Source organism: Pseudophryne corroboree, chromosome 1 (assembly GCF_028390025.1).
Source record: "Pseudophryne corroboree isolate aPseCor3 chromosome 1, aPseCor3.hap2, whole genome shotgun sequence".
Taxonomy (NCBI): domain Eukaryota; kingdom Metazoa; phylum Chordata; class Amphibia; order Anura; family Myobatrachidae; genus Pseudophryne; species Pseudophryne corroboree.
In genome coordinates this window covers 561,077,349-561,101,892 of record NC_086444.1, presented here as the reverse complement: position 1 = coordinate 561,101,892, position 24,544 = coordinate 561,077,349, and the positions used below count along the sequence as shown (strand labels likewise).

The 24,544-nt window shown below is 44.4% G+C and overlaps 1 protein-coding gene across 2 annotated transcripts in view; it reads right to left on the bottom strand.

Annotated features, from left to right (window-relative positions):
- The window catches only part of ABCA1 (ATP binding cassette subfamily A member 1), a 146,748-nt gene that overhangs the window by 14,502 nt on the left and 107,702 nt on the right, over positions 1-24,544 (bottom strand). For both annotated transcript variants that reach the window (XM_063914150.1, XM_063914151.1), the window contains 15 exons: positions 18,373-18,471; positions 18,101-18,290; positions 15,837-15,931; positions 15,683-15,715; positions 14,484-14,589; positions 13,091-13,165; positions 11,675-11,844; positions 11,364-11,541; positions 10,533-10,648; positions 10,196-10,340; positions 8,268-8,391; positions 8,053-8,182; positions 6,289-6,409; positions 5,799-5,861; positions 4,560-4,666 (listed from right to left, as the gene is read on the bottom strand). In XM_063914150.1, the coding sequence (XP_063770220.1) occupies positions 4,560-4,666; positions 5,799-5,861; positions 6,289-6,409; positions 8,053-8,182; positions 8,268-8,391; positions 10,196-10,340; positions 10,533-10,648; positions 11,364-11,541; positions 11,675-11,844; positions 13,091-13,165; positions 14,484-14,589; positions 15,683-15,715; positions 15,837-15,931; positions 18,101-18,290; positions 18,373-18,471 (1,752 nt within the window). The remainder of the gene's footprint in view (positions 1-4,559; positions 4,667-5,798; positions 5,862-6,288; positions 6,410-8,052; positions 8,183-8,267; positions 8,392-10,195; positions 10,341-10,532; positions 10,649-11,363; positions 11,542-11,674; positions 11,845-13,090; positions 13,166-14,483; positions 14,590-15,682; positions 15,716-15,836; positions 15,932-18,100; positions 18,291-18,372; positions 18,472-24,544) is intronic.

Below are 24,544 nucleotides of genomic sequence, written 5' to 3'. Positions count from 1 at the left end.
TGTATTCATTACTCACTGACCCAGTTTAAAAGGTCCACAGGTGGAGCTAATTATTTCACTTGTGATTCTGTGAGGAGACCTGCAAAACATGCACTGTGTGGGGTCCTGAGGACAGAGTTTGAGAACCTGTGCTCTAGATCACAGGTTCTCGAACTTGGTCCTCAGGACCCCACACGGTTCATGTTTTGCAGGTCACCTGTAGATTTTTTTAAATGTGACAGTTGGTGATACACAGAGCACCTGCTGGGTGACATGGAAAACGTGAACCGTGTGGGGTCCTGAGGACCGAGTTTGAGAACCACTGCTCTAGATAGAATACACTATCAGGTCTTGTAGCAAGTACAATAGCATACCATAATGTTTAGCAGATCCCCTTTAAGCCAAACCACATGTAGTTTAGGGAAAACCATTGTCATTTTGGGGGCAGGGCTGGGTAAAAAAAAGTTTAGTTAAAATAAGTCTGTGTGCCCTTTAAGTAATAAATGGCATAGTGTATCTTGTGTGACCTTGCACTGCACACATATACAGTATGTGTCCATGCAGATCTGTGTGATTCTGCCTAACATGGCCCATACTCACTAGACGAGAAAGTAAAACATATCGATCAGAAGGGCCGATCTGAATGAGATCTTTTACAATCTCGTCTAGTGTGTACACTCAATGTCATTAATGATGCGCGCTCCCAAGCGTCGTTAATGACCACCTCCCTCATCTGAACATACAGATGGGTCCACGCTCATCTTGGCTTCTCTGCTGCACCTAGACACACCATGGTTTATTAACATAAACCCTTCATCTATTGTTCTCAACTGCAATACAATACAGAGAACAATACAGGGGATTAAGTCTGACTACACTGGCTCAGTTAATCTTATTAAAGGCCAAGATAAAGGTGGACCCATCTGTATACAGATGAGGGAAGTCCTTGTTAACGACAGCGTCGTTCCCCGCGCCATCGCTCCCTTCCCTGCTGGCATCAGCAAGTGTGTATGCACTTGCCAATGCCGGCACCCCGACAGGTCTCCGCTGCCACCAAATATCGGCGCCGGTGAGGGCTCATCTAGTGTGTATGGGCCAGTGTGTATGGGCTTTTACACCTGCCTGCACTTTGATGGGTGGGATGAAGGAGATAAAGTACTACATGTTTGCGTGTTCGTAAACATGTGTAGACCAAGACATATGGATGATGATGATGTCACCAGTGTACCCCTTGCGATTGGCTGTTTGACAGCCCTTCGCTAATACTGATTGGTGTTTTCTTCACAGCTCAGGCATAGGTTATGCTCTAAATGTGTGTTTCTGCTGCATTAGACATGTTTTAGCAGCTAACTGATACTATAGCTAATGAATTTGCTGCATATATGGACATAAATGGTTTTACAACATGGGAACAAGTGGTATGTGTCTGTGACATGTGCTTTGTGTAAATCAGGCTCATATGCTACTGCTTCCAACTGGCATACACTAAAGCAGAGGTTCTCAAACTCGGTCCTCGGGGGCCCACACAGTGCATGTTTTGCAGGTCTCCTCACAGAATCGCAAGTGAAATAATTAGCTCCACCTGTGGACCTTTTAAAATGTGTCAGTGAGTAATTAATACAACTGTGCACCTGCTGGGTTACCTGCAAAACATGCACTGTGTGTGCCCCCGAGGACAGAGTTTGAGAACCTCTGCACTAAAGCATAGGTCTGCAAACTCGGTCCTCAGGACACCACACAGTGCATGTTTTGCAGGTCTCCTCACAGAATCGCAAGTGAAATAATTAGCTCCACCTGTGGACCTTTTAAAATGTGTCAGTGAGTAATTAATACACCTGTGCACCTGCTGGGTTACCTGCAAAACATGCACTGTGTGTGCCCCCGAGGACCGAGTTTGAGAACCTCTGCACTAAAGCATAGGTCTGCAAACTCGATCCTCAGGACACCACACAGTGCATGTTTTGCAGGTCTCCTCACAGAATCGCTAGTGAAATAATTAGCTCCACCTGTGGACCTTTTAAAATGTGTTTGTGAGTAATGAATACACCTGTGCACCTGCTGGGTTACCTGCAAAACATGCACTGTGTGGGGTAGTGAGGACAGAGTTTGCAGACCTATGCACTAAAGCATGGGTCTTCATCCTGTGGCCCTCCAGCTGCTGTGAAACTACACATCCCAGCATGCCCTGCCACAGTTTTGCTATTAAGGTATGCTAAAACTGAGGCAGGGCATGCTGGGATGTGTAGTTCCACAGCAGCTGGAGGGTCGCAGGTTGAAGACCCATGCACTAAAGCATACCTCCCAACATGACCCTCTCCAGGAGGGACAGAACGCTCTGCTCCTGGACTTCCCTCTTCATTTATGATTGCCATCACCTGTTCTGAAATACCTTTCTTAGCCATTAACCTGTTCAAAACAGGTACCGTCAATCATACATTAAGAGAAAAGTCCAGAAGCAGAGCATTGTGTCCCTCCTGGAGAGGGTCATGTTGGGAGGTATGCTAAAGGGTAAATTTACTAAGGTGGGAATTTTTTAGAACTGGTGATGTTGGCCATATTAACCAATCAGATTCTATCTATTATTTTCTAGAAGCAGCTACCTTAGTAAAGTTACCCCTAAAAGTCCTGCATATGAGCAGAAATATGCTAGTATAAGTCAGTATAAGAGCAACTCTGCAGCAGCTCCAACATTACTAATTAACAGGGGCAAAATCATTTGCATGAGAAGCTGCTTTTCTTTTTGTAAAAATGATATTCTTTGACAATGGTTGTTACCATTGCATGAATGTGAAAAGCAATTAACATACTGTATACGTGATGCCTGAATAATTTTTTTTTTTCTTACTTGGTGGGAGTTTTAATACACAGCAACCATTATTTCACTACTTGTTTTTTTAATCTCTCCCTCCCCTCGCCTTCCCCTGACTATCTTTATCTCTCTCTTTCTGTCTCTTATCTATTCTCTCTTTTTTTCTCTCTCTGGGGCATATATATTAAGCTTTGGAGAGTGATAAAGCTCCTGTCGTTTTTCAAAGACTGCCTGTAACATGGAATTTAGGAGCTACTTTATCTCTCCGCTTTATCACTCTCCAAGGCTTAATACATCTCTCCTTCTGTCTCTCCCAATTTTCCTGTCCCTATCTCCACACCGTGTCTCCTTCCCATTACTTATTCCTCTCTTCTCTCAGGGAGAGAGATAAAGTACCAGCCAATCCACTTCTAACTGCCATGTTATAGGCTGTGTTTGAAACATGACAGGAGCTTGGTGGTTAGTAGTTTATCTCTCTCCACTTTATCACTCTCCAATCTTAGTTCAACTGCAATTGTTCAACTACAATTAGAACAACAGTTATAGAACAAAACTGGGTAAAAACAGACAGACATAGAGGTAGGAAGGCCCTGCTCGCAAGCTTACAATCTATAGATAATAGCTAGAATCTGATTGGTTGCTATCCGCAACATCTCCACTTCTAAAAACCCGCACTTTAGTGAATATACCCCTAACACTCAGTTTTTTTCTCTGCCTGGTATTATTCTCTAATGCAAAGGTTCTTCTATAACATTTCTGGATTTGTGCAGCTTTGAACTTGATGACATTTGTGGCAAGCTCAAGTGTTTGTCCCTTTCTTTTTATTCTCTTTCTTTTTGGTACTGTCTGTGTTTTCTTTACGGTCTCTGGTGTTTATTCACGCTGTGCTGTCTTCTTTTTTTTATGTGTTATTTAGTAGTGGCCTGTGTTCATGTCATACTTGCCTACCTGCCCCTCTCCATGAGGGAGAAAATGCTCTGTTCCTGGACTTTCCTGGTAATGTATGATTGCCATCACCTGTGGTGAGTTAGGTAATTGATAAGAAAGGTGTTTCACCACAGGTGATGGCAATCATACATTACCAGGAAAGTCCAGGAACAGAGCGTTTTCTCCCTCATGGAGAGGGTCAGGTAGGCAAGTATGGTTCATGTGTGCCTAAACGTTTACATGCACACACGTGCTTCATATGAAAGTATAATTCCAGCAGCGTTGGGAAATGTTTGGTAAATGGGAAGGTGGATTAGTTGCCTGGCAAAGCTGAGATGAGGATGTGAATGCTGCTACATGTAGACATTCCTAGTGGCAGTGGTGAACTGTGTGCGCATCACTAATTTGCACATGTTAGGGACACACAGGTTAGTAGCTTATGAAAGTAATGTTTCATTAAATAAAACCTGACCATTAATGGAAAGTTTAAACGCATCCAAAACAGAACACTCAGGGCCAAACACAGAGGGCCAGAACTACTGAGTACATAAATACCAATGGTGAGGACAAACCAAAGGAGAGAGAGAGAGGAAGAAAGGTTTTATGTTACTAATGATTGCACTGTTACAGCAGGAAATCAGCAGAGACTAATGGAGCAGAGATGACTGCTGCAATTGTTCCATCAATAAAACACTAGTGGATTTTGAACAAAATGATGTGTATAGAATTATACATAGGGCAGTATAATGTGCTAATATCTCCCTCTCTCTATTTATGCTGAATACCCAGGCAGCTGCCCCATAGATTACTAGAATACATTTTCCCATAACCATGTGTTACCCACCTGTGTCCCTTCAGGAAGGCTTCCCCACCAGTCACATCAGTATCTCCAGTCAGCATCTTGAATGTAGTGGTCTTCCCAGCACCATTAACCCCAAGCAGGCCAAAGCACTAAAGAACAGTAAGCCGGTTAAAAATCTCTTATGTTTGGTAGACAATAATAGCACTTGCAGTTCTAAACACCATACAATCAGTTTGTGAAACAGGCACATAGCTGTCTACAGACAGTAATAAATAGATTATGTTACATCCACTTCTTTAAAGAACAATTAAAGCAACTAGTGTACAGTAATATACACACAGATGTAGCTATGCTCATCTTGCTGCGATGTGGCATGTTGCATTACGGTATGCTGCATGGCGTGCCAGGCTGTGACTACTCGCAGCGGGCGACCGCTTCATTAATTCCTAATAGCAGAGCTTATAAAGCATTGCCAGGCTGCACATGTACTTCTTATGTAGCACACACACACCGGGCACATGTAACTACTAACACACCGATGGGTGGTACACACTGCCCAAGGTGGGGGTAACGGCAAGTGATGATGGCAGATGGGGCTAGGGGACATGGAGGATGGGGAGGGATGTCAGTGCAGCCATACACCATCACCTCTGGCGGCCCCAGCAGCGCAGGGAGCTAGCACGACCCCCGTTCATGCCTGTGGGGCTGGCGTTGCTGCAGCGTGCCATGTATTGGTACGTGTAGCTGGATGCTGGGGAGAGGGATGCTGCTGCTATGATGGATCCACCTTCAGGTGAGAGATGCTGGGCTGTGCTGGCTGCTGCAGGCGCTGATGGCGGGGAGTCAAGGGAGGAAGATGAGCGATGCCAGCAGAGGGAGATTGCTGCTGCACTGGATCGCTGCCACCCAGAGTGGCTTACTCCCATCTCCCGCGGTGACCGGGCCCATAATGGAGGAGCTGCCAGCGCACAGCCCCTGTCTGAACAGCACCAGCGGGCACTGCTCATCCAGCTCATTCTCCCCACTGTGCGCCGAAGACAGCTTGCCCCGCTACCTTGGGACCTTCCGCATGCCGCTGCTGGACCTGGTGGCTGTGGCTGGCAATGTGGCCACCATCATGTAAGTGGGCGTGGCGATGACTGTTACGGGGGGGGGGGGGGCGTTTGCGGCACTACTAATTAGAATGTTATATTATAATATAAAATGGGATGACTAAATAATAATATAAAACAACACTCTGAAGTGGATGACTCTGTTAATCATTCCTAGTTTGAGTCTCACCTCTCCTGGGGGTATTCCCACACACAGTCTATCAACAGCTGGCTTTCTTTTCATTCTGTAGATCTGAGAAGAGATGCCTTGGTTAGCAGACACTCCAACGCACAGTACATGTTACCTACACATCATTCATGTCTATAAGGTACAGAATACATTTATATTTTACAACAATATTACAGGCAACTGTTTTGTTTATGCACAAAATTAAGCTCTGTATAACTGTAGAGCATAATCCATGACAGTTCATTGGCTGTCTTACTGGAAATCAATAATTATGATTTTTCTATTTATGCCATCTTGTACGCTATTTAAACATTCTAAAAATGTTTAAACTCTTTGCACTTGCCCTGTGGCTCCAAGGGGGTAAGTTCCTGGTAAAATGTGCAGCAGGTGTGATGCTTGGCTGTCGTGTGCCTGCGGTTACATACTGATCACTAGCTAGTCAGCCAAAGGGAGTATCATCATAACTACACAGGTATGAGCATGTCCGTACCTTAGTCAGTCCTTTGATTTCCAAGATGTCACTCCGACCCCCCTCATTCATTATCCTCTGACGCTCCCTTGCCACGTCTTCATCCTCGTCAATTACTGGGGGAAGCTTTGCAGTGACTGGCCTGGAGAGAAATAGACAGGTTCCCATCATGTCACCAATCTCCTGTGTCATGTTATGAGCAAAATGGCACATTCTTTAGAGCTCTATCATTTGATTATGTTGTAGGGAAATAACCAGGCTGCTCTTTCCTGACCAGAACAATGCTATTTACTAGAGTTTTCCCTCATCTTTATTATCTATTTTTGTGTATTTGGTTGTGATGACATGCATGGACATATCCTTTTTAGAATGGTATGGCAATAAGGTTTGTACCATAAGGTGTAAAAGTAGCCCTAAGAAGTGAGTTATAAAAAAGCGATGCACGGTGTGAATTTGCACATAACAATTATACAGTAGGGGATGTTAAAGATCAAGTAAAAAATAATTGCCCATGTTATCTTTCTACTCTTATCAACAACAAATCACTGTCCCATACCTCCCAACGTTCTTCTTCTTTGAAGCAGGACACACGCGTGGCGAAGCCGCATGTGCTCCTAGAAAAGGGGTGTGGCTCGTAAAAAGGAGGTGTGGCTTCACAGTGATGACGCAATTGTAAGCCACACCTCTCTTGTCCGTCACTGAAGGGGGCATGCCCAGCACTCTGTGAGCTGTTGGCATGCCCCCTCTCCCTCGGTCGCTCGTGAATAGATGCTGTGCACATGTGCACAGCGTCTATTCACCGCTGCTCCGCTAAGCAGAGCAGCAGTGACAGGAGCCTCCCAACTGCCCCCTGCCCCACTGCAGGACACTGCGACCCACGGGTGGGACAGCGGGACAGTCCCAAAAAACCGGGACTGACCCGTGAAAATCTGGAAAGTTGGGAGGTATGCTATCCTATTATTATCCAGCCCAGCTAATTAGCAATCCTGCAAAATAACTGCAGAGTTTATTAGTCCATGAATGTATCACTCTGTGGCCCTGATTCAGAGATACCCACAACACAGATGCTCGCATAGCTGAGTGATTTATAGCTAATGTGCATGCATCAAAACTTACATTTTGCAGCACGCATACATCCTGATGGTGTGCCAGGTGGTGTACCTGACAGTGTGCCAGGTGGTGTGCCTCACAATATACAAAACCAAATCAGCCACACACACTAAGAACTGTTAAGGCAATATACGGGGTGATGACTGGGAAGTGTCTAGTAATGCACATAAAAATGGTCCACCTCATGGATATGTTACGGGAGCGTCACTGAAGCATTTGCGTACAGAGATGAACAGCCGATCAGATAGGACGCCATACTCACATGGAGAAGCTGCACCTACCCTAGGTATGTGCTACTGGGTATGACATTGGCATACCCAGTAACTGTATGGCTGAGAAACAGGCTTGTTTCTGATGTGCCTGGTTTCTACCAGGCCCATCTATGGGGGAAATTGTGATGTCAGTAGTGCTGACTTGGCATAGAGGTGAGTGGGAAGTATTACTATACCGGCGGCCGCGATGTGCCATTCTACAATAGCATGACTGCAACTGATAAATGTAGTAAAGTGCATCAGTAAAGCAGATGCATTTATCCAATTTCTATCCATTACTACATACATCACGCCCCCCATGTGTATATTTTGGTGTACCTTTGATGACACAGTAAGCACATATCATGTAACAGTACGTATTATTAACTTACAGTTTATTAAAAAAAATTATATAATCACTTACCTTGGTTTAATGAAAAAACGATACTGAATTAGCAGAGTAATGACAAAGAAAACTACACCCTCCACTGCCATGGCAAAGAGGTTTCTCCCAACCAGATCCCAAGACATTGGGGAGACAAATCGGTTTTCTCCTGTTACAGAGGGAGAGTCACAGTCAGACAAGGTACTTACAATTAGAACAGATTGTCTGTACAGCAGAATACAGACACCACTCACCAAATCGCTCTAGAGCATCTGCCATAGCCTGATTCTTCACCATGTCAATGAGGCCTCTTCCCAGGCAGAAATGAGGGAAGATCAGCAGCACTGACTTCAAAATATCATTGATGTTGTTCAGTTTCTATAAAACAGAATCTCTCATTATTTGCAGCCCACTGAATCAAGCGTTACATGTACGGTCAGAATGTTACAATGCATGTATGCTAGCAAAAGTGCCCCAATCATTGCACAGTGTGACAGTGGCACAGTTACTGGGATAACTAAAACTAACACATTTATGCATGTGTATAGCTGTGTCTGTTGTTTGTGTATGCAAGGGCGTAGTTACCATAGGTGCAGGGAGTGCAGTTGTTATGGGGTCCATAGCTGAGAGGGGCCCACCTTCTCTGTCACAGTTACATGTGTTCTATAAATTTTTTATCATTGGGTGGAACAGAGGAGCCTTACAACATTTGCCTTGGGGCCTACAATATATCTACAGTAGCTATGCCTCTGGACCTGCTCACTGCGATGTGGTATAAAATGAACTGGAGGGCATTATAATGTTATATAATATGAACTGTGGCACTGTAATGTGGCACAGTGTAAAGTGGGGACACTATAGTGTGGCGGCAGCACTGTAATGTGGCATACCATACTATGAACTGTGGTCACTGTCATAAAGTGAATTGGGGGTACTGTGTGGCATAATGTGTACTGGCAGTATTACAATGTGACATAATGTGAACTAGGGCACTACTACAGTATGGTTCATAACATAGGCATTACTATGGTGCATAACATTTACTAATGCATTACTATGGTCTAGAAAATTAATTAGGACACTATTATTGGGCATAAAAGTAACAGCTGCTGCACAGAGGTGTCTCTCTAGAGGCACTGGGACAGGGGCCCATTCAAAATGGCTGACACCTCCGGAGGGTTAGCAGTAGACGACACCTCCAAAGGGTTAGCCCTAGCCGACACCCCTGGAGAGTTAGGGGCGGGGAAGGGAGATGGGTAAAATACGGCATTCTCACTGTCGGGATGCCGAGGTCGGTCATGTGACCACTGGCATCCCCGACCCATCTATATCTATCTATATTGTAACAGGGGTGCAAAGCCTTTTTTGGACCAAGGGCACATTGTAAATCTGTAGCCAAGTGAAGTGGTGACCATAGAAAAACTTGAAAAATACTTTGTATACACTACAGGGGAATAGGAAATCTTTGCATTATTGCCATGCCAATTAACTGTGATCTTTGTTATATAGTCCCAGGAGGGACTGAACTGTGGGGGTGATTCAAATTTAGCACAGCTACGATCAGGCACACTGACATGTGGGGGGACGCCCAGCACAGGGCTAGTACGCCTCGCGTGTCAGGGCCTACCCAGTCGCAGAAGTACAAAAGCAGCTTTTGTACTGTAGGAGTAACTCCCAGCCAGCACAGCTACTGCGCGCTGGCAGGAGTTACTCATCGCTGCCTGGGTCGCAGCGGCTGCATGTGATGTCACGCACTGGTCCGGGCACGCCTGCGTTGCATGGACCGCGCCCACTATACAGCGGCTAAACGCCGCCAGCCCACCCCCTCCCGCCCAGCGACCACCTCTGCCTGTCAATCAGGCAAAGGCGATCGCTAGCCTTAGCCGTCAGCTGCCTGCCATGCGCCGGCACACTGCGGTGCCGGCGCATGCGCAGTTCAGATCCGATCGCTGCTGTGCGAGAACGCACAGCAGCGATCAGGTCTGAATGACTCCCTATGTGTACCACCACTACTGTAGTATTTCTGTCCTGGCGTACTAGGCTCTAATTAATCTGTTCTGCTAACTAATGAATATTATACATGTCACTGGTGGGTTTGGGGGGGGGGGGGGGGGTTGTACACATTTTCCATTCACTATATTAACTTTAAATAACAGACAGTTTTAGTCATTATAATACTTACATTGTTTGTAAAGAGCTCAAGTACAAATGTGGCCACGCTGCCATTGATCCCAATGAATAAGTTGACGCTAGTTAATACCACATAGGCTGTGCTGGGGATCTTAAACAAAAAAGAAGCTGGGTACATCAGAGGGGTTATGGACCATCTAGAAGATAGAAAGAATTTGTTTCATGCAAAAGTAGCATAAATTATAAAAAGAGAAATAATCAATGTATCATCAAAGGGAATTTAAGACAAAAAAAGTGTTATATAATGTCACACAGTCCTTTTATGTCATAAAAAAGCAAGTTAATCTACAAGTTGAACAAGATGCACCACAATAAAGCTTGTAACTTACCCATATAGCAAGAGCAGAAGTGCCAAGACTGGTAAATTAGAAGAAGATACATAGGAATCTTGCTGGAAACAGACGAATATTATAATGACCAAAGTAGCTGGTACTATGTAGTTGCACTGAAAGAGACAACCAAGAACCCCCAGTAAGATTAGTAAAGGTACACTTTTTTGTAATGTCTCTGCTCTCAGACAGACATGTCTTCAAACTAGAAGTGAGCACAAGTCTGCAGGAGGAAGAATGTGAAGTGCTGTTGGAAAGCCCACCCTTCTACCACTTTGGGGCCACCCATCTCATGGAATAATCAGAGTTCTCCCACAATGCTGCTCAGTCTATACCAATCACATAAATTAATCGTGAGTGTGAGGGGACACCAGGACTGTCTTTGTTACTTGCGGCACTTTTTTGTGTGTGTGAAAACATTTTTTTTTTACACTGGCCAATTGGATGTGCACCATTAACAGTAATCTCAATCTGTGCCAGCTCTAAGCTGGTGTAGAATTCAAGCCCTTCTGTGTAACGGAAACAGCTGTGTTCATGCCCCTAAAAATATGCCTACTCTACCCCTTATTCTCATTTCAATAGTCTCACTCCACAAAATGTAACCTTGTTTTTCTGCTTCTCTGTAAAACTAGGTGCACAGGTGTGCCAACTCCTTACTTATCACTCCACCCAACTGCTCTGAGATGACGCCATCTTGCTCTGCACATCCATACTTTGTGGTATGCAAAGCATGCTGTATTGTGCTTCTTACATAATCTCCATGGAGGCATGCTTCAGTAGGGTAAACTCATTCTCAATGAATTTATAGGCCACACTCTCGTGAACCCTTACCATATCCCACACAAAGTTGGCCAACCAGTAGATGACGGGCTTTACTCCACTGATACATTGCATGTGTTTGGCCTTGCTAACTCTCTCCTGGATCAGGAAAACCACAAAACTGGCTGGCACAAATGACATGGCAAATATGACACAGATGGAAACCAAGACATCCACTGATGTGGTCATCCTAAAAGAGAACATGGCACACATTAATATCATGCAGACAATCCAACACATGCTACTGTACATTATGCAACACTCAAGACTACTATAATTAACAATATGTTTATTGCATAAGCATAATAGGGTACAGTACTTACAGTGCCACCTCAGATAGCTGCTCTTTAGTGAGATTCAGGGGGTGATTGAAAGCGGTGATCCCGTATTTGGTAGGGTCCTCTCCCTCAGGAAGTTTGGAGCGCAGGATGGCATTGTTCATCACATTCAGGAAGGCACCAACAGCATGCCAGCCTTTGTTATTGAACCAGACCTGTAGTAACAACAGTAATGATATGTGACCACTACACTCATTGTTTCTCTGAGAATGTAATAATTCAGTATATAATAATTGAACATGGGTTTCTCTCAGATACAAAGTCTACATTTCCCACTGCAATGATGTGAGTAGTTACAAGTCCTAGGGGGTCTATGTACTAAGGCTTGGAAAGAGATAAAGTGGATGGAGATAAAGTACCAACCAATCAACTCCTAACTGCCATGTTACCGGCTGTGTTTGAAAATGGCAGTTAGGAGCTGGTTGGTTGTTTATCTCTCTCCACTTTATCACTCTCCAAGCCTTAGTAGACAGATTCCATAGAACGCTGCATAAGATAACTGTCACACTGGGCACATTCATGCATCTTCTAAGGCTAAGCCTTCTGCAAAATTATTCTATCCGCAGCCTTGTACATCTAACATACTGTATTTGGGGCCCTCAACATAATAACAGTATTTTGACATTAATGACATCACTTGTAAAGTTACACATAGTGGAATATGGTAGGACTGTGGAGTGTATGTGGTATGTGGGGGTACATGAGGAGTAGGATGTCTGGCATTAGGTGTATAGGTTTTACCACTGTGGGCATTATGTCTAAGAGGCACTATGCTACTGCTGTGGGCATTATGTGTAAGGGCCACTACTACTGTGGGCATTATGTGTATAAGCGGCATTACTGTGAGCGTTATGCATTGTGTATAAGTAGGACTACTACTGTGTGCATTCTATGGACATTATGTGTATAAGGGACATTACAACTGTGAGCATTGTGTATAAGGGGCACTACTGTGGGCACTGCATATAAGGGCACTACTGTGTGACATAACGTGAATAAGGGGCACTACATGCGGTGTAATGTGAATAAGATTGTGGTACTGTATGGTGTAATTTGAATTGGGAGTACTCATTTGCGGTCACACTCCTTCCTTGCGAGACCAAAATCGTTTTTTTGTGGCGCGCACCTTCGGTGCGCACTGTTCCTTTCTAAATATGGAAGGAAGAGCACAAATTTATAGTTTGCAGGGGGTTACCAAGCACCATAACATCAACCTTGGCTCCTCCTAATGGGTGGAGAGGAGCGAGGGAAATGAGATGAGTTTCACCACCTCTCCAGGACCACTTTATGGTGAGGATGTGTGTTTGTGTGCGAGAAGGAGTGACACTTGGTCTCTGATTATGTAAAATGGCAGTGGTTCTGATGAGCAGCCAAGAAGACTTCAGGTTGATATGTAAATACCTTCACATTATCTTTTGCATCTAGTCCTTTCATAAAAGTCCCGAAGCTGTCAAGAAACCGATTGGCAGCTCCATTCTGATAAAGGAAGAACAATACATTAAGAAATAAATGCAGTTTACTGTGATCATGGTTTAATCCTTGTGTTACATCTAATACTAAATTCTAGAAAGCTGATAAGCAGAAAACAGGCTACGGGGAAATTTCAGATTCATATATTTATGACTTTCTACGCTGTGAAAGCAATACCTATTACACTGTTTAGTGGTGCTTCTTCTGCTGTGTTTATGGTAATTAATGAACAGCAGATCTATAATTTATGTCCTGCCAGGAATCTGGGAAAGAAGCCCATACAAGAATCATATAAAATAGTAGCAGCATGCCCATGCTTCGGAATTATTGGACACTGCCCCAAAGATTCTGGGTATATAGGAACATCTAAGCATCTGAAGGCGTCTGAATAAACTCAGCATCATTCCACTAACAGCCTCTTACTCCATATTTTCACTAATATTCTACAATTAGACTTATGCTAGAGTAGGTTTTACAAGTAATGTCAGATATTAGACAATCCATGTGGGTAGCTTTATTACATATACTATAAGTTGGAATGAAACATCCGTTTAATCAACCTGTGTATCAGTAAATTGATTTTATTTAAGCAGGTTATAAACATCTCAGGGTCATCGCCCCTAAGGTCATGCCCACAAATGCAATTTTATGGTGTTCTTATCCAGTGCAACTGCGTTAGAACTTATAGCCATGCTTCTAATTTGTGGAATTTATTACAGTTCTAATCAGAGCTCACTCCTAATTCAACTGTATTTATTTTACACTAATGCTCCCAACTACCCGCATGTATGTATGGAATGTAGTGGTTTGGTCAACATTCATAATGTAGACAAAACCTAGGTCAAATCTGGAATGTCTGCACTGGGAGACCCACAAGAGAGCATTTCACACGCATTGACAGAACAGCTGTATACATGATGATTCACTGTCATCTGTACAATTGTACTGCCGGCACCCAGGACATGCTTTAACTAGTATTTCACACTTGTCATCCCGGCACCAGAGTTCTGGAGTCCACATTCCACTTGTAGACATTATGAATGTTGACATGACATATATAATCCTGTATATACTGTATAGTACTGTATATTTAATATGTACAGCATTTGTGAAACAAATAAGATGTAGTTCCTGTGTTGATAGTAAGCCTAGCTGGACATACTGGCAGTCAGAAGCTACTGACAACTAAAGGTCAAATGGAAGAAGCTATGTTGGATGTGACCACCCTCAGATAGTAACCACAGCAATGTTGAAACCCAGGAGCAACGTTTTCAGCACCTTGGCTATGTGATGGAATGTCCTAAGTAAATGCACAATAGTTCACCTGTGCTAGGTCCAGGCGTCTCTTGATGTGTTTAATGGAAGCCACTACTTCTTCACTTGGCGGTAGTGCTGGGGAATTGCTTGCGCCCAAGGAGAAACCGCCATACCTGAAAAGCCAAGCAGTACAGATACATAATGCATTTCTCATATATAAACCATAGATTTATGGTATCACTATTTATATATGCTATGTGTTTTATATATTCACTCGCTTCCAAGTCCAGGGTAGGATTCCATTTGCCCGTCTGAATTATTTGTGGCATGGATTCAACTTGGTGCTATGGTGTTCATGTCCATGATGACATGAAAGCATAGAACTGTACTGGTTATTTGCCAGCAGCATATTCAGGTAGGTTGAAACATTTGAATAAAGCTCACTTGGTATTAAGGGACCAAATGTGTGCCAACAAAACCCCACACTATGACACCACCACAAGCCTGATCTAGTGGCACACAGGAAGGATGAAACCATGGATGCAGGTTGTTTTTTCCATATTCTGATCTAACCAACTTCATGTTGTAGTAGAAATAGAGTTTTGTCAGAAAAGGTGACGAATTTCCAGTCTTCAGCTGCCCAGTGTTGGTGAGCGAGTGCCCACTGTAGCCTCAGTTTCCTGTTCTTAACTGACGGGAGTAGAACGTGGTGCGGTCCTCTGCTGATGCAGCCCATCTACTTCAAGGTATGACTTGTGTGCTCAGAGAAGCTCTTCTGCACACCACAATTACAGTGCATGGTTGTTTCTGAGACTGTAGCCATCTTGTCAGCCGGTATCAGTATGGCCATTCTTCTCTGATGCCATTTACAATGTATTTTAGCAAAAATATTGCAGCTCACTCTGTTTTTTTGTTTTTTGTAACAGTCATCGGAAACATTAGACTGTTGTGCAAGAAAATCCCCAGAGATCAGCAGTTCCTGAGATACTGAAACCACCGCATTTGGCACCATCAATCATTCCATAGTCAAAGTTACTTAGATCACATTTCTTTCCCATTTTGACATTTGGTCTGAACCAAAACTGAACCTATTAACCATATATTCCTACCACATACTGTAAATGATATTTTCAGTATAGAGCCTGTGTACCTAATAAGGTGGCCACAGTGTACGTAAATATGCATATAAAATTGCAGTACAAGCGAGCGCTCCCCGTAAATGTTCAATAAATTTAAAGGGGTAAAAATTAAAAACAAAAAACATACCTAAACTCATTCACCCAGATCTTGTTCTTTAAGCTGCAATAAAGAAGCAACAACAAAAGTGTTACATTTAGGTATTGCTGCCTTAAAATGCTAAATGAGCTGGTCCCACAACAGTATAATGTTAGAAAGATGAATGTGGCAAAGCATGACTTGCCTTTTTCCAATAATCTGGGCATACGTCTTTACCAAATAATCAGATATATTCCGGCCTGTTAGGTCCTGCAAGATATCCGAAGTGTTTTGCTTCTTCTGTTTGAAAAGAATACAGAGAAATGTGTCAGGTAATAAGCACGAGTCATAACTAATATACTGCTGTGCAGACAAATTAGAGACTTACAAGTCATCATTAAAATATCTCCTCATGAGTATAACATTCTTCTCTACGGTTGGCTGTATGCTTGATCTGAACTGCATAGCCATTACAAAATGGAGTTACAGGTACACTACTAGCTGGAGTATGATGTCTTATTCTCAGGGATAGTGGTCTCAATAAGAGTTACAGTAAAAATAAGGGGGAGATGCACTAAGTAGTGACAAAAGTGGAGAATTTGCCCATGGCAACCATTCAGCTGCTCTGTATACTTTTATAGTATGCAAATTATAAATGTTACATCAATGCTGATTGGTTGCCTTGGCAACTTCTCCCATGGCTCACTTCTCCACTCTTTTCACTGCTTAGTACATCTCCCCCTAAATCTGATACGAGGTGTAATTTGGAACCTTGGCAAAACTTTGTTGCTCTGCATGGGAACAAATCTCAAATGTCCAGACAGGCGTTAGACTTGAAGGTGAGAACATCTTAGCTCAGCTCTAAATCGTAGTGTCACATTTTACCGGCATTAAAAAAAAAATGCGTCTGTTGCATTATAACATGGTTTGTCTGGATGTAAATTGTAACCCGCTAGCTGGATTTGCTCCTAAATCTAAATGAAGCCTATTGTGTCTAATGAACTCTGCTGCTTGCTTAAGGCTGCCTCTAAAGAATTAGCCAGAAATAATGCTCATGGTATCCACTGCCAGCATATTCAGGGAACTGCATAATGTACATTACTCAACAACAGGATATGCTGAATTTCATTTCCAACAGATTACTTGTCTGTCTGGAGGTGATACATGAGAAAAACAGGATATTAGTTTTTTTATGCTAACTAGCGAGTTTGTTCACTACAGACACAGGGGTACATTTACTAAAGGTCCTACAAATGAAAAGTGGTGATGTAGGCCATAGCAACCAATCACATTGTGCCTATCATTTCTCTATTGCATCCTAGAAAATGATAGACAGAATCTGATTGGTTGCTATAGGCAACATCACCACTTTTCATTATTAGAACCTTTAGTAAATTTACCTCTTATATTTTTATATAATTTTAGATGATTTAGGTGATCTACTGTATGTGCAAGGCAGGAAACTTTTTGTGCTTATGTGGTCAGTCTCTATAGATGTATATATAATAAACATACACTGATGACAAAGATAGAAATATTCACTGTATACATCACTCAATTTGGAATACAATCAGTGAGGAAAGAACACACCTACTGCAGATATTATGAGATACCCAACATGTTCTGACTAGCACTGCTACTGATTACACACTGCCTCATTTATGCTAACGAACAGGCTGCACTTAGGGGCTAATTAAGACCTGATTGCTGCTGTGCGTTTTTGCATAGCGGGCGATCAGGTCTGAACTGCGCATGCGCCGCAGTGCGCATGTGCATGCCAGAGATGGTATCGGCATCTCAGCCCAGCGATCGCCTCTGCCTGATTGACAGGCAGAGGCGTTCGCTGGGCGGGCCAGTGGCGTTTGGTCACCGTTTTGGGGGCGCGGTCCAGGCAACGCAGGCGTGCCCGGACCGTGCAGGGCGGGGGGGGGCACGGTGGCTGCTTGATGTCACACGCAGCCACTGCGACCCAGGATGCGACAAGTAGCTTCCTGCCAGCGCGCATGAGCTGCGCGGGTAGGGAGCTACTTGTCAAGTACAAAAAGCATTGCCGCTGTGCAATGTGTGTGTGTGAAGGGGGGGAGTAGGGACTGACATGCGGGGTGTAATAGCCCTGTGCTGGGCGTCCCACCGCATGTCAGAGTACATGATCTTAGCACATCTATGATCAACACTGAATTACCCCCCTAGTATTTTCCGCTTCACAAGCTTTTCTATCTTTCATGCACTTCAACATACTTGACATTCTTTTTGCAGTTATTTAATGTATTTATTGGCATTCATTAACATTTGTTATGGTTTAAATATATAGACTCATAACAGCATACACCCCAAATGTTTTTATTGCAGTGGGACAGTCCTGATTTACAAGCCCAAGTATGTGTGGAGATCACAGAGAAGTGGGATATCAATAGATTGTAAAGTGTTCTGTTGTTAATAATGTTGTATAACACTATGAGGACTTCCTACCTGAAACGGTGGCATACCACCAGCGCCAGGCGGGCAGACTGGTAGCATCTTCTTTACATTCTCATTGCTGCATTCACAAGCTGGAGAAGGATTTTCCATTGACCAATTACCATTAAGAAACATATCTTCTATGGCCTGTGATACAAACTGAGTTCTCCATTCATGATCTTCACCGGAGCAAGGAACACCCCTGTGTAGTACAATACATATTTATTGTCAGTGTGCCATTGAAGTGTTAAAGAGAATGTGAACTGCACACAGCTTCCACTTACAGAACAGTATATCCATCCATGCACGCAGTTCCAAAGCCAGGCTTCTGAATCAATGCTTTTAAGAGAGCTTCAGTACGAGCATCCTCTGGGGCATCATTGCTACCAGCAATACAAGCAGAGGCAAGAAGTCACAGATAGCCTACTCAATGCAACAATCATCAGACTAGAAATCCGCTATCACGTTTCTATTGTTCCTCACAAATAAATATAATATTAAAAATGTATGTCCTGCAGGCATTTGTAACTATTAGTACAAGGTATAACAAAGAACTCATAATAAAAGTAATAAAAAAAAAAGAGGATTTTGGTACTTACCGATAAATCCATTTCTCTGAATCCTCTAGGGGACACTGGAGCATCCTTAGACATTAGGGGTGTGAAGCTTGCAACCGGAGGTGTGGCACAATCTAAAATTAGCATTGTCTGCACAGCCGGTTCCTCCCCCTTCACATCCCTCCTCCCTCAGTTTGGAAAATTTGACTGAGAGAATCGGACATGACACTATAGCACCTGGCGAAGAACCGAACCGTACAACCTATCAAACAGCCCCCAAGAAACTCTTAACTGAAAAACTAACGCTGTTTGTACAAACTTTGTGAACAAGTAGTTTGAACGCAGCAGGTTGACAGCACCGAGGCGGGCGTCCAGTGTCCCCTAGAGGATTCAGAGAAATGGATTTATCGGTAAGTACCAAAATCCTCTTTTCTCCTTCATCCACTAGGGGACACTGGAGCATCCTTAGACATTAGGGGACGTCCCAAAGTTATCCCCCAGGGAGGGAGTGCTGTCGGTGGCCTGCAAAATGAAACGTCCGAACTTAGAGTCCCCGGACGCAAAAGGTATCAAACCTGTAAAATTTCGCGAACATGTGGGCTGAGGACCACGTTGCCGCTCTGCAAAGTTGAGTAGTGGAAACACCACTGGCCGCCGCCCATGAGGCACCCACTCTGAACCGGAAACTGTTCACCACAGGAAAGATAGGCTTGCCGAATGGTAAGTCTAATCCCGCTAGACAAAAATTGCTTAGATGCTGGCCAACCCTTCTTTGGCCCATCTTAAAGACAAACAAAAGGTCCGACTCTCTCAATGACAACGTAATGTGTACGCATATCCGTAACGCTCGGACAACATCCAAGGACACGCCTCCATCTGCAAGACCCTGGAAATACGGTACCACAATTGGCAGGGTTATGCGAAACCCTGAAACAACCTTAGGAAGGAAAGCTGCTCATGTACGGAGTTCTGCCCAATCCTTTATGAAAACTTAAAAAGGGACTCTTACACGATAAGGCTCCCAACCCAGAAACCCGCCTGGCCGGAGCCATGGCAAGCATTAATGTGGCCGTCCAAGAGAGATATTTCAGGTCTGTTCTTGCTAACGGCTCAAAAATTCCAACACCAAATTTAAGCTCAAAGGCGCAGTAAGAGGATGAAAAAGGGGGGTTGGATCCCAAGAACCCCTTGTAAAAGGGTTTGAACCTCTGGTAAGCAATCTAACCGCTGTTGAAATAGGATAGAGAGAACCGAAACTTGACCCCTCAGAGAGCCCAGCCTCAGTCCTACCCCCAGACCTGCCTAAAGGAAAAATAGAAGTCTGGATAAGTGGAAGTTCGTCGAATTCCACCCACGCCCTTGACACCAGTCCAAGTACCTCTGCCAACTCCTGTAGTAGTGTATGGCTGTGACCGGCTTCCTAGCGGCAATCATCGTAAGAATGGCCGTTCATGGTCTACCTCTGTTTCATAAGATCCGGGTTTCAATAGCCACGCCGTTAAACGCAGCCTGTTCAGGTCTGTGTTGGAACGGTCCCTGCGATAGCAGGTCCTCTCTCTGAGGTGACCTTCAAGGATCCTCCGTTAGTAACCCCCGCCGGTCTGAGTACCAACTCCTGCGGGGCCAATCCGGTGCGAGTAGAATCGCCGACACTCGTTCTCATTTGAACCCTTTTCAGAACCCTTGGTATGAGTTGGAAAGGTGGAACAACGTAAACCTTCCTGTAACCCCAAGGAAGTGTTAATGTGTCCACTCCTTCTGCTGCTGGATCTTGTTCTGGACACATATCTGGGCAGCTGATGGTTTTGCCGAGATGCCATTAGGTCGACTTGAGGTAGACCCCATGTCATTACCACCCTGTCGAAATTCAGTGGATGGAGTCACCACTCTCCCGGATGTATGTCCTGGTGACTGAAATAATCCGCTTCCCAGTTCTCCGCACCTGGAATGAACCTGCTGAGAGGATAATGTCTCGCCTTTCTGCCCAAAACAAGATCTTTGTGGCTTCCTTTAACGCCATCCCGCTCCTTGTTCCTCCTTTACGGTTTACGTATGCCGTCGTCGTGACATTGTCCGACTGCCACCTTACGTGTTGACCCATGACTTGTCCTTTGGCCAAGAAAAGCGCATTGTAAAACTGCTCTTAGTTCGAGAATGTGTATGGGTAGGTTGCTCTTTAGTAGCGTCCATCTGCTCTGAAACTAATGTTCCTCTAAGACGGCACCCCAACCTCTGAGACTGGCGTCCGTTGTCAGGATCTTCCAATCCCAAATGCCGAATCTCTTGCCTGCTGTGAGATTCCTGTGACCTTGCTCCCTGAGCAATGAGGTTCATCTGTAATGGTCGGAAATGAAGTCTGCCGTACTGGAAAGCTTTGAAAGACGCCACCATCTTCCCGAGAATTTCCGCACAGAGGTGTGGAGAGACCATTTGTGACCTCAGTACCTGAGTCACAAATCTCTTTAGGTCCTGGACCTTGTTCTTTGGTAGGAATACCCTCAATGGTACAGTCTCCAAGATGAGACCGAGGAACTGAATCCGTTCAGTTGGCATGAGGTCGGATCTCTGGAAATTCACATCCCCTCATGTTGAATGAGAAATGGATGAGATGTCTGAACATCCCTGATCAACTGTTCTGGATGGGATGCCTTGATTAGCATGTCGTCTAGATAAGGAATAATCGTGACTCTCAACAGTCTTGATTCTGCAACCATGAATGCCATAAACTTCGGTAAAGATTCTTGGGTCGATGATAGACCGAACGGCAAGGCCCTGAATTCTTAGCACTCCATCAGCAGTGCGAACCTTAAGTAAGCCTGGTGAGGGGCCCAGATTGGGATATGCAGATATGCATGTTCTAAGCCTGCAATGACCGACTGGATTGATTCCAGCTTGAATTAGTAGACACTCAGAGACCGGTTTAAAACTTTTAAATTGGAATAGAGAGCCGTTCCTCTCTGAGAGGCGTCCATCGGAATAATGACCTCTGACCGTAGTAATTTTTCAATTGCTGGCAGTAGCGCTTATGCTTTCTGAGGGCACCGAGGCAATCTCCAGACTTCCGCCCACCAAGGGGGATCCCAGGTGAGCCGGGAGACCGTCCTGCCACGGTCTTGTCAGCCGGTTTATCCCGCTTTCTGGCTGCTGCCTGTGAGCGGCCTCTACCTCTGCCCCCACGTACTTGTGTACCAAAACCTCTTCCTCGGGCTCGCAAGGACTGAGATCTAAAGGAGTTACACGCTAGTCCCGAATAAGCTCTCCTAACCTGTGGAGTGGCTCTTGCATAAGGAGTAGGCAGAAAAGTGGACATCCTTGCTGTAGCTTGCGAAATCCACTTGTTCAACACTGGACCGAAAAGCATAGGACCCTCAAAGGGGATGGATTCTACCGCCCCTTGGTGCCAGAGTCTCCATGCCGTTCTCTGTCCGTCTAGCCGATATGGCTGATGCAGAGATGCGCGATGCTATCCTGTGAATATCCCTAGAGGCTTGACACAAGTATTCTCGAATGTGCTCCGCCAGTTGGGTAATTTCTTCCAAGCCATTTTCCCCCTAAATAGCCTGTACTATGTGTCCAGACCATGCTCCCATGGCCTTGTTAACCCAAGCGCAGACGACCGTACGTCTCTGTGTTGCACCTGCTAAAAAAAATTGACTTTAAAGCTGTGTCAACCTCTTAAAGTCGTTACAGTAGGTAACGGTAAGATTGACTTCTTCGACAACCTTCCTAGGAAAACATCCACTACCGGCGGAATCTCCCACTTATCCATTACACCCTTAGGTAGGGGGATAAGTTACTGGAAACCCCATTTGGAAATTGAAAGCGTTTGGCAGGTTGTTTCCAAACCTCCTCCATTTGAGACTGGAGGGATTTAGGAATAGGAAACTCTGCTGAACGTGGCCTTTGGGATTCGAACAATTCGAATCTACTGGCTCCATTACTTATTCTACCTTAAACTTTAGGATCTCCGTTTGTTTTGATTAAAGAAACAAGACCCGAGATAGCCGTGTCCTCTTCTGGAAGATCGGCGACTAGGTTAGATTCCATTACCTCACCTTTCGTATCAATGAGAAGACCCTCTTCCTCTACTGCTTCCGGTACAAGAGGAAGAGTCCTTTTAACCGCCCTGCACATTGTTACTGCTTGTGCGGGAGGCGTTAACCTGATGAGAAATTCTTCGTCTCTGAGAATCCCGCAGCACTGATTTATGCGTGTGGGATTCCGCCATCTCATTGGAGATTCTATCTACAAGGTTATCCTTGACCTAGACAGAGCACTGCTCCCAGGTGGAGCGTCCTTGTCTAAGCCGGTATAGCACACCCCGGAGCTGTCATCCGCGTGCTCTTCTTGGTACATTACGTACAAACATAACTGGTCTTTGCATTATACCTGTCATTTAAACCCCCTACCAGGGTGTTTCACGGCGCTTTCACCCTTTAAATTAGGAAGAGAAAGGCTGTGATAGATAACGGAAGCAAAGTTATCGGATCTGGCTGGAATCACTGTTCCCTCCTTTATATAGAAACCAGAACAGGACAAAAATAAATAAATTAAGAATAAATAAATAAATTAACACACCAGCCGACATGCAACCCTCACACCTCAACTGTAACTCAGCTACGATGGTATAGGTGGTATCTGCTTGCTTCCTCGTATTTTCCTCAGGATCTTTGTAAAAGAAGTCCCTTGAAATTATAAATTAGTAAAATTATAATTATTTTTCAGGAGATCCTCATAGAAGGTAATTGACAGTTCATACCAGCAGAGGGAGCTAGTAGCATAACGAATCTCTCTAATCATAGAAATACATATATATACTGTACGAGCAGAGGCAGCTTACTAGCATCAGGAATCTCTAATCATATATATATTTTTTATATATATAGACATCTACATGTTAAGTCAGAACAGCAGGGGGAGCAACCCTGTAAGAAAATACCTTCCCCTATGCTGCATAGAGGGGGGGGGGGGGCATCCTTCACTCAGACTGGCGCCTGAAGTAATAATAAAAATGGCCGCCACTAAAACTTCTTGTGACCATCCACAGCCTAATAAAAGTGGCCCTCCCACAGCTCCAGAGTAAAAAAAAAAAAATGAAAATAGAATTATAGATACATATATCGGCGCACGCTGCTGAGACACTGCTCAGCCGCGCGGCGCTGTTGAGAATGTCTCTCTCTCTCCCTCCCGCCGGCCGCTGGCTGGCGCGCGCCGGGACCACTTTTACAAGGTCCCGTAGCGGCGCCCGAGCACCGCTCTCTGCTGTGTAGCGCGCGAGCTCTGCTCTCTCCCCCTGCGCACAGGGAACAACATGCAGAGTCTCGCACCGTACTTGCTCCCGCGCGCCAACCGCAGCCGATAGCTGCAGCGCGCAAGATTTTTGAGAGGGGGAGGAAGATTAATAAAGTATAAAGTATTATAAATTGTAAAGTGGAGAGAAAATAAAAATAAAAAACCTAGCCTAAGCTGCACTCTGATCTCCCAGTACTCACGATTAGAGGATCTCCTGTAGAGAGATACAAGCAATCTTGTCTCTCAAAATCATCTTGGCTTTGTCCCCTATTTCATTAGTTGACGCAGCACCTGAACTTTGTCCCCCTTCGTCTGGTAAAGCCTGCACCCCCTTTCATATAGGTGGGATCGGGCATTTACCATCTTTTCCTTTGAAAACCTGCACCCTCCCTTTAGTTAGGAGGGATTGGGTCAATTAAAAGAGAAAAAAATAAAAATAATAATAAATAATAAATATTCTTCATGGAGCAGCAGCTCCTTTTTGTGCTTGTACCTCCTGGCACAATTGTCCAAACTGAGGGAGGAGGGATGTGAAGGGGGAGGAGCCGGCTGTGCAGACAATGCTAATTTTAGATTGTGCCACACCTCCGGTTGCAAGCTTCACACC